At 44.1% G+C, this 10673-nt stretch overlaps 1 protein-coding gene across 2 annotated transcripts; it reads left to right on the top strand.

Moving 5' to 3' along the window:
* Window positions 1–33: 33 nt before the first annotated feature.
* EIF2B1 (eukaryotic translation initiation factor 2B subunit alpha) lies at window positions 34–10560 on the top strand. Of its 2 annotated transcripts, none has more exons than XM_061169563.1 (9): window positions 34–175; window positions 1044–1145; window positions 3371–3507; window positions 3618–3734; window positions 5465–5577; window positions 6131–6199; window positions 7420–7495; window positions 8797–8922; window positions 9619–10560. In XM_061169563.1, exons 1-9 carry the CDS (start codon window positions 163–165, stop codon window positions 9781–9783), a joined length of 918 nt encoding a protein of 305 aa, XP_061025546.1. In that variant the 5' UTR covers window positions 34–162; the 3' UTR covers window positions 9784–10560. The 2 variants fall into 2 exon arrangements, with proteins under 2 accessions (XP_061025546.1, XP_061025547.1); XM_061169564.1 differs by lacking the exon at window positions 34–175 and adding an exon at window positions 201–433.
* The last annotated feature ends 113 nt before the right edge of the window (window positions 10561–10673 follow it).

Raw genomic sequence — 10673 nt, 5'->3', positions numbered from 1 at the left:
GCGCCGTAGCCACAGCCCCGCCCCCCAAGGCGCCGGAAGTGGAGTGCAGAGTCGTGCCGTACGCTGTCGGTCGCTGTGGTTCGGAGCCCGCGCGGTCGCTGGACCCATCCAAGTGGCGCGAGTGGCTCTGGGCCCCTCGGGCTCCGCGGTCCAGAGGGCACCATGGACGACAAGGGTAAATTGGGACGCGACGGGCCTGCTGGGCCTAAAGCGGAGCCGCGCAGGGATCCCTCCACCTCGCACGCCCAGACTGGGCTCCGGGAGAGGTCACTTTCCAAGCTCAGGCTGTTTGGCTGGATGTGGTTCCTCTAGTCACAACTAAAACCACTCGCTGCTCCTGTATCCAGGGAATGGGTCCTGGGGGTATCCCCGGACACCCCCTCTCCCCACGCTTTCCAGTGCCGTCCCAAAAAGTGAGACTTCGGACGCATGTGTAGGTCTTCGCAGCCTTGATTCCTCATATGTGAAGTATGAGTAAGACTCCCTGCCCTGTTGGATCTGGTACTAGAATTAAAAGAAAGGCGTATTTGATTTGCCCGTCTAGTGTGGTTATCAAGGTGTTTTATTAAGTGAAGAACAAAGGCAAACTAATGTGTATACAGTACCTTTCACGTAAAAAAAAATAAGAGCAGGGTGGACCTCTGCATCACATACATGTACATATGTACGTAGGTGAATACGCTTGACTTGGCATAGACTGGAGGGTACAGGAGAAATCGGTAAGGAGGTTGGCTCTGGGATTCTTTCCGGACTTGGGGTCTAGGATAAGAGGGAGAATGACTTTTCACTACCTTTTGATGGGGCTTAAATTTTATACCATTGTACATGGCTAGCTTTTGCAAAATGAGAGAGAAAGAGTTTGCAAATAGTAAAGTGATGTCTCTATTCCCATCGACATTTATGGTGTCCCTGAAGCCAAACACCCTGCAAAGAAAATATTTTTAAAATTAGTTTGCTTTTTAAAGTCAACAGTCATTGATAAGCTCTCTGGTCGTCTATCCTGCTAAATTAATTTGATGAATCACTTTTTTCTCCCTTCCCAGAGTTAATTGAATACTTTAAGTCTCAGGTGAAAGAAGATCCTGACATGGCCTCAGCAGTAGCTGCCATCCGGACTTTGCTGGAGTACTTGAGGAGAGATAAAGGTAAAGAGGGTCATCCTCCATCACTCCAGGTGTTAGGAAAGTCTGCTCATAACTGTTAGAAGTGTAGAAAGTGAGAGACGGATGTGTGCCTACATAAGGTAATGCAGCCCCAAGCTCAGCTCCTCCCTCTTTTTCTGTCCTTTTAATGTGAAGAGAGCCCTCACGTTATCATTGAACGGGTCTCCTTTCAATGAAATATACTTTGAATCAAGAATGACCATATTGGCCTTTCTCACCTTCTGAGATGGCCCACACTCTCTCTGTGGAGTGTGTATCTCTCTGAATAAATCCACTTCTTACCTATCACTTTGTCTCTCACTGAATTCTTTCTGTGATGAGACATCAAGAACCTGAGCTTCATTAAGTCCTGAGACCAGGTGTGATCTCAGTTGGAAGACCGTGCGTTTTGGCCGGGTTCAAGTCCCGGCATGTGGGTTCAAGTCCCAATCTGAGGGGCGCCGTTTCACTTTGAGAGTAGCAGCTGAAATTGGGAGGATGCTGTGGTTCTGCTCACTACAATAGCAGGTGAGTGCAGGGAGCCAACCAGATGGGCTGAAGGGGCTAGACCAGCATAGATCCTGCATTTTCTCAAAACTGACCTGCCAGGGCCTCTTCCTGCCAGGGTCCGCACTGAATAGTGGGGAGTGGAATCAAAATTGCAGAAGGTTGGTATAATGAAAAGAAAAGGAAAAGAAAGAAAGAGAAAGTCCAGAAAAGATTTGGGGAGGAGAACAGAACCAAGAAATCTCAGAAAGCAAGCTACTGTATTTTTTAACACTACATAAAACAATGGAAGAGGGAGCTCTGTGGAGTTAGAAAATACAACTGAATGAAGTCTTTTTCTAAAAGTTCAGGAAAACTCATTTCACTTAAAAATGAAATGATTGTGTCCAAACCCCGTAAAAGTTACTGTAAGGAAGACAGAATGAGAATAACATCCCTACAGACAATGAAATCACACCAAAAAGTAAATAAATAAATAAATAAACCCCCCCAAAAAAGAACGACAACCAGAAAAAAAAACCCATAACACGCTATTTCACAATGAGCTAAAATTTTTTAAATGGTACAAGACATGAGACATAATATAAATCAGATTTAGAAAAACAGAAATGTAGTGATAGAATTCAAGAAAGAATTAGAAATAAAAGAAAAAAAAATTAAAAAAAAAAAAAGAATGACCATATTATACCAGGTTAACTTTGAAGCTTAAATTATAGCAATAGTTGAGCTTTACAAGGATATATTGAGCTTCTGTCTTGTGACAGTTTCTTTGCAGTTGCTGTAGAGAATGTTCCAGTATAAATTCTGGTTTTAATGTCATCATTGTGATTACTACTAATTCAGACATCCTAAATGTAAGCATCTGGGTATAAACAAAATAGTAATAATAACAATAAAAATAATAAAGCATTCTTTAATCTAAAGGGCTGGCCTAGAGATGCATGTCTCTAAGACAACCTCCAGCATCTTCCCATTGCACTTAAAATAGCATCCAAACACCTGGGACTTCCCTGGTGGTCCAGTGGCTAAGACTCTGCGCTCCCAATGCCGGGGGCATGGGTTGGATCCCTGGTCAGGGAACTAGATCCCACAAGCTGCAACTAAGAGTTCATATGCTGCAACTAAAGACCCGGGGCAGCCAAATAAATAAATATTTAAAAAAAAAAAAATCCAAACACCTAAGCCTTACCTACCCCACCCCGCAGACCTCTTCTGTCACTGCTACTTAACTTCCTTCTATGCTGTCCCTCACTGAACTGTGCTTCACTCTGGCCTCTCTTTGTTTCTCATACCAAGTTTATTCCCTTCTTGGGACCTTTGCGTTTATAGTCTGCATCTGAGACTTTTCCCACTTTTATTCAGCTGGATCCTTTCTTACTCACGTCTCTGCTTAGGCCTGCACTCCAAGAGACCACCCCTGTTAACTCTGTCTAAAGCAGCTCTACCTTTCTCATCATTCTGCTTTTTTCTGTCCTCATTTCAATCTGTAATTAACTTGTTGATTTCTTTGTGTGCTTGTTTACTGTCTGCCTCTCCCACTAGAAAGGGAGTTCCGTCAGAGCAGGGACCCTGTCTGTCATGTTCACTGATGTATCTCTAGCATCTAGAATAGTGCCTGATATACAGCCTGCACCCAGTAAACCCTGGTTGAATGAGTGAGTGAATCACAGACCCATCAAGGGTCAAAAATGAACGTCACATTCCTCATGTGATCATTCCAGGGGAGACACTCCAGGGCCTGAGAGCGAATCTCACCAGTGCCATAGAAACCCTGTGTGGCGTGGACTCTTCTGTGGCCGTGTCCTCGGGCGGGGAGCTCTTCCTGCGCTTCATCAGCCTTACCTCCCTGGAATACTCTGTAAGACCCTGCCCTCCCTCGGTTACCTCTCTATTTCTCTGTTTGGCCACAAATATTCTCAGCTTTATCTGGATCCTCCCTTTCACCTCATTTTGCTCTTTTCTTCCTAGGATTACTCCAAATGTAAAAAGATCATGATTGAGCGGGGAGAGATTTTTCTCAGGAGAACATCACTGTCGAGAAATAAAATTGCAGATCTGTGCCATACTTTCATCAAAGATGGGGCGGTGAGTAGATCTTGATCATGTGTGGTGATTGGGAGCAAAGACTTTGGAGTTAGACTCCTGGGGTAAAATCCTGCCTCTGCCACTTACTTGCTGTGTAACCTTGGACAAGTTACTTAATCTCTCTGTGCTGCAGTTTTCTCATCTGTTAAATAAGGGTAATAATAGCACCTACCTCATAGGGGTGTTGTGAGGATTAATGAGATGGTATGTGTAAGGACGCTGCACTATGCCCGGCACATAGTAAGCACTGTCTAAATGTAGATATTATTATCATAGGTGGTTGTCATTTTAAACAGGCAGAGAAGAACCCTGGGACAGCATGGATGATTCTTGATTTGATAAGGTGTCTTACTAAAAAAGTATTTTTTATTACTGGATATGTTCTGAATTAAATTAACACAGCTCTTGTCATTGGTTCATACTGTCTTCCTGCTGAATGTTAGCACTGGATTGAGATTTTTCATCTTCATTCCAAACGCTCTTACAGAGATACCGCCAAGTGTTGATAAGCTGAGTGAGGAAAGACGGGAGCTGCACATCAAGTCAGTCTCCCAGCAAAGGGGTCGTAAAACTTTTATGACGTCTCTCCCGGCAGCACGCCTTCTTTCTGCCATCTAAGCCTCCATCGACCATAAAAGTATTCACTTGCATCTGGACTCTTGTCCACTGTTTTATTACCCCTTTCCCAATTTTTGAAGTCTTTTTTTTTTTTTTGGAGTATGTTATTAAATAAATGACATAATAGATGCGAGTGGAACTTGTACACAAGCCAGCTGCAAACAAAGCCATTTTGGGGCCAAGTGGAGGCAAGCCTGTGACTGCCTCTCGCCGAGGCCTTCTTCTGCAGACTCGCTGCAGGATTCGTTTGCTCTAGTGGAGTTCAATGTGTAATAACCACCCGCATCAGTGCTATTTTGACTAAATTTCCAGCAGAGCTGCTCAAATTTGAACATGCAGATGAACCACCTGGGGATCTTTTAAATGAAGATTCTGATTCAGTCGGACAAGGGTGGGGCCTGAGAACCTGCATTTCTAACAAGCTGTTGGGCGAGGCCCAGAAAGGAGCTAGGGAGCTACGTCCCTCCACCTTGCTTACACTGTCCCCTGCACTCTGTTCCTCAGAGCAGAGATTACATCTAAGTATCTGCAAATTGTATCCAGTCCACCGATGGGTTGTGTTTACCCCAAACAGTGTTTATAAGTTTTTAAAAATTAGTTAGCCAACATTGAAATATTGGATTTTCAGCACCTCTAGAAAAACCAGATGATCTGGCCACGGTGGGCCCACGTGACAACAGCTGGAGCTCAGCCTTTCCACTCTGCTGCTGGCCCCACCTGGCCCCCTGCATTCCTTTATGCTGCCTGCCTGCTGCCTGTATGCCCAAGCGTGCAAACCATGTCTTAGAATTAGGGAAGCCAACCCAAAGGAACCTAACAGAGCCTTCAGATATAAAGGCTTTTGTATCTGAGTAACACCGCATGGAGATGTCACTTCTGCGCTTGCTACGGGAAGAGGAGACCCATAACATATTCCTCTGGCAGAAAACTTTTTCGGCTTTTATATGGCCTTAAACTCAGTGTACTATCAAGGATCTCCTTTCTGATTACAGCTGATTTGTGAGGAAGCATACGGAGACGCTTTAGGGTACCAGGAACACGCATCAGAGGGTCATAGAGTATGGGTGATCGCCAGAAGCTTGCCCTTTTGACAGAGCTTTCTCTGCCCACAGAGAATATTAACTCACGCCTACTCCAGAGTGGTCCTGAGAGTCTTGGAAGCAGCCGTGGCGGCCAAGAAGCGTTTCAGTGTGTACATTACAGAGTCACAGCCTGACTTATCAGGGCAAGTATTTTTCCATTTGGTTATGAGCCCAGCAATCCTTTTAAAGAGCAAACTGAGGATTAGAATCCATTGTAAGAGGAGCCAGAATAGGCCCCCAATTTGCCAATCAGTCAGCATTGCCTTTGACAGTGCCCGTTCCTGCCCCTGGAAGAAAAATCACTGTGAATTTGAAGTAGGTCACAGTACAGGATCTCGGGGTTTTATTTAGTACTTAAGTCAGAGGAACAGCAATTGAAAGATTTTTACCAAGGAATAGATAATTCACCTCTCATATCTAGCCAGAACATAATAAAAGAAAAACCCTTTTTTTCTGAATATACGTATCTTTGTGTATCCCCAAGAGCGTAGTTCTCCTAAAACACATACTTCCTTCTAAAGGACCCAAATTCTTGTTTCCTTAGTCCAAAGCCTCAGGATCTGCCCCTTAATCCATTAATATTAACTGAGTTTCCAGCTAAAGTGATTTATCATTGTCCAAATTAAGTGACTCACCATACACCACTATGGGACTTTCCTGGGCTTTTTTCTAATGTTCTCAAACTGTCATTTCCAGTAAGAAAATGGCCAAAGCCCTCTGCCACCTCAGTGTCCCCGTCACTGTCGTCCTGGATGCCGCTGTTGGGTAAGCGCCTGGCTTCCCCCGCCACAATTACTTTTCCTCACCCACTCCCAGGGGTGGCTTGGAGCAGCGCTTCCAGATGGAGGGTTTGAGTCTCGTCCATAAAACTGGTCTGGGCAGCGTCCCGCCTCTTAACTGATAGCTGGGCTAAACCAGCAAGCTCATTATAAGGTCTTGATAGTGTACAGACAGGGCTATAGGACGTCAGGGAGAGTGGGAGTCATTTACGTGGTATCATAGTGCATTTTAGGAGCAAGGTGCAGAGGTCAGGTCAGCACATGTGATCAGGCTCCCTCTTCATCTGAAGACACGGGCTGCCCTCGGTGGCACTCTGGGATTCTTCGTCTCACCTGTGCAACTTCACTCCTAAAGCCGAGGTGACATGCTCCATGGATTGGCAGCGTGCCTCCCAGAGAAAACAGGAGTAATAATCCCTTGGAAAGAAAACACATAAGGAAATGATTAAGGAAATTAGGAATGTGTTTAAGAGTAAACATTTTAAAGAATTCTACTAATTGCTTATTTTATTTTTTTTAAAGATCTATTTATTATTTATTTAATTTATTTTTGGCTGCGTCGGGTCTCAATTGCAGCACGTGGGATCTTTCGTTGCGGCACATGGGCTTCTCTCTAGTTGAGGCGCACGAGCTCAGTAGTTGTGGTGCAGGGGCTTAGTTGCCCCGCGACATGTGGGATCCTAGTTCCCCAACCAGGGATCAAACCCACATCCCCCGCATTGATTCTTTACCACTGGACCTCCAGGGAAGTCCCTAATTGCTCATTTCAAAAGGTAGATTGGCCTTCACCCTACCTGCAAGATTCTTGAATTACATAACATTTTTCTCCAACTTCAGATCACATCAGGTCTTTAAATTTTATTTGTATTAACGTAGAAAGGAAAATAGAATGTGCCACATGTAGTAAGGATAAATGCCGGGTCATGAAATCCTTGCTTCAGCTACACACGTATGCATGTACATTACTGGGTGGCAGGGTGAGTTACACATCTTGTTGTGGTGTCGTGACCAAAACAGGTCTTGCTGCCCCTGTAGCAGAACCGGTAACAGCGCCAGGGGTTGTCTCATGTGTTCAGTGCTCTTTGGAAGAAAGTTATGAGAGGAACTTACCTTGGTGAAAATGGAGTATTAATCTTTGCAGATGATGATGCTACTAAGAAGAGCAAAGAAGAGGGAGCATTAAAAAATTGTTTTTAATTTCCTTAGCTACATCATGGAGAAAGTGGATCTTGTCATAGTTGGTGCTGAAGGAGTTGTTGAAAACGGAGGAATCATTAACAAGGTAGGAGCATCAGTTGTCCACGGGCCCTTGCTCAGGGCGTGGAGCTACATCACTGACCTCAGACACCCAGCTAGCACTGTATTATTAACGATTCGTTCCTCTAACCCTGCTTAGCTTCAAGCCTCCACCACTGCAGCCAATGGCTTCCCAGTTCCCATGAGCCATTGCAGCGGTCAGATTTTGTTCAGAGTTCTTCCTGCTTTGGAGATTGATTTGTGTAAATTAGGAGAATGTAATTTATATTTTTTCAAACATGCTTTAACTGGAAAGCATTTGAGTTTTTGGTTGGTTTTTCTTTTTAATGGAGCATATTTGACATCAGTATAATGTTTAAAATTTATCTGTTGCTTAACATGGAAAGATTTCATGATAGTTTGTTGTATGTGGTAATATATAACATAAAAATTTGCCATTTTAATCATTTTTAAGTGTACAATTCAGTGGCATTAATTACACTCACATTGTTGTGCAACCATCACCATTGTCTGTCTTGAAAACTTTTCCATCACCCCAAACGGTCACCAGTAAGCAAAACTCCCCATTTTTCTCTCCCCATAACCTAATCTTTCTCCCTCCATGATTTTTGCCTATTCTAGGTACCTTATATAAGTGGAATCATACAATATCTGTCCTTTTGAGTTTGGTTTATTTCACTTAGCATGATGTTTTCAAAGCTCATCTATATTGTAGCATGCGTCAGTGCTTCATTCCTCTTTATGGCTGCATAATGTACCACATCACATTTGTTTATCCATTCGTCTGTTGATGGATACTTGAGTTGTTTCTATCCTTTGACTATTGTAACTAATGCTGCTATGAACACGGGTGTACAATTACCTATTTGAGTTCCTGTTTTCAGTTCTTTGAGGTATATACCTAAGAGTGGAATTGCTGGGTATTATGGTATTTCTGTGTTTAGCTTTTTGAGGAACTGCCAAACTGTTCCCCACAGTAGCTGCACCATTTTATGTTCCTACCAGCAACGTACAAGGATTCCAAATTTCTCTACATCCTTGCCAACACTTGTTTTTTTAACTATAGCCATCCTAGTAGATGTGAAGCAGTATCCCATTGTGGTTTTGACTTGTGTTTCTCTAATGACTAAGAATCTTGAGTATCTTTTCGTGTGTCTGTTGACCATTTGTATATCTTTGGAGAAACGTCTGTTTTCTTTTTTAAAGGTCCTCTTTAATTCCAAAGCCAGAAGTACATATATTACGTTCACTCATATACTTTCTGTTGCTTCCACTTCAGATGTGCTATAAGATCTCACCCTTCTCCGCTTTTCTCTGACTTCCCAGATTGGAACCAACCAGATGGCCGTGTGTGCCAAAGCACAGAACAAGCCTTTTTATGTGGTTGCAGAAAGTTTCAAGTTTGTACGGCTCTTCCCACTAAACCAGCAAGATGTCCCAGATAAGTTTAAGGCAAGAGTTTTACATATTTGAAGGGGTATATTTGAGTCTAAACTGAAACCTTTGAAAAAAAACGCAGTGCTAAGAATGTTCCATTAAGTTATTCACTTCCCACTGCTATTTTTTCCAATACTCAGGATACAAAGATAAGTTGGTGGCTGTTGAACAGCCTAATTTGTCCCCAGAATTTAAGTCTTTGTCTCTCATTCAGTTAAGCACTAGATACAGGCCGAGGAGGCAGGGGAAACTGGTAATAGTTGAAGTTTTGGCTCAGCTGTCTGGGCTCACTTGCCATCTCCACCACTTACTAACCATGTGACCTTGGGCAAGTCCTTTCATTGTAAGCTCTGTGAACGTCAGTTATCTGTACAAGCGTTATGACAATTCTGAGATAATCCATGGGAAGAACTTAGCACAGTGCCTGGCACTTAGTAAGCTCTCTATAAATGCTCTAAGTGGTCGTCTTGAGAGGTCTGGAGGAGTTAATCCAGCACACCAGTGAGGGGACACGTGGCTTAAGTTTTTCTTTAATGATCTGCTCACCCAAGCCACACTCGTCCCCCTCGCCAGTGTGCTGCACAGCTGGCTTCCCCCCGTTTCCAGAGAGCACTTTGAGGCAGGAGCCCACTAATTGCTCAGGCCAAGGCCTTTCCAGTTCAGAGCCCTGAACACGTGGGGCAGACTAACGTATGCTTCCCGTCTCCTCAGTACAAGGCAGATACTCTGAAGTCCACGCAGACTGGACAGGATCTCAAAGAGGAGCACCCGTGGGTCGACTACACCTCCCCTTCCTTAATCACACTGCTGTTTACAGACCTGGGGGTGCTGACGCCCTCAGCAGTCAGCGACGAACTCATCAAGCTCTATCTGTAACCGCCGGGCCCTTTCCTGCCGGCGCACAGCTGATGCTGGGAGCAGCCTCTTGGCCCCTCCGTGAGCCAGGCCAAAACTGAATTGTTTTTTATGAAATTTTATCGACTAAGGACTTAAAATCATACGTCTTGGAGAATTTTTTATTCATTTCAGTCCCATCTAAAATAAATATGTTCATGGTTCCCCTAAAACCCAACCTAAATTGTGCTTATGGTTTCCAGACACTTTCATTCATTTCCAGTTTCCAGAAATACAAGTTAGATTATTGGCTACTTGACTGATGAAAGAAGATGTGCCCCGTCCCCCTCCCTTCATCTTCCCCACACTCCAGACTTATTTGCCAGAAGCATCAGTGAAAGCCATGCAGGCCTAAGAGAGCAGGGGTCCCAACTGCAGCCAGGCGCCCCTCCAGCAACCAACAGCCGCCCAGGACGCAGGCTACACGGTGCCGTGTGAGAAAGGCAGGAAACCCTTGCTGAATCCGCATCAGGCCTCCAGTGGTGAACATGAGCTGAGGGCTGTCATCTCCAAAAAAGGATCAAGCCAAACAGTGGAAACTAACACGAGGACCCAAGACAGGGAGAAACAGCATCTTTGGCAGGTGTATCCTGCACGGCTCACCACTTACGAAGATGCCTTCCAGAATATTTGCAAACTTTAATTCTGTATCTGGGAAAGATGTGAATTTAAACATGTTTGGGTCCTGAACAGCTTTTTTAAAATTGTTCTTGGGAACAATTCAGCATCTTTTCAAATAAACTGTATGAAAGATTTTGATATGGCGTTGCGTCGGTACTGCAAGCTGACCCCAGGCCCAAATGTATTGTCCATCTTGGTAAAGACACTATGCAGCCACCCTCACACACTTAAGGCACAATCAGAATGAAATA

This window comes from Eubalaena glacialis, chromosome 15 (genome assembly GCF_028564815.1).
Source record: "Eubalaena glacialis isolate mEubGla1 chromosome 15, mEubGla1.1.hap2.+ XY, whole genome shotgun sequence".
Classification (NCBI taxonomy): Eukaryota; Metazoa; Chordata; class Mammalia; order Artiodactyla; family Balaenidae; genus Eubalaena; species Eubalaena glacialis.
This window is presented reverse-complemented; position numbering and strand designations above follow the sequence as displayed.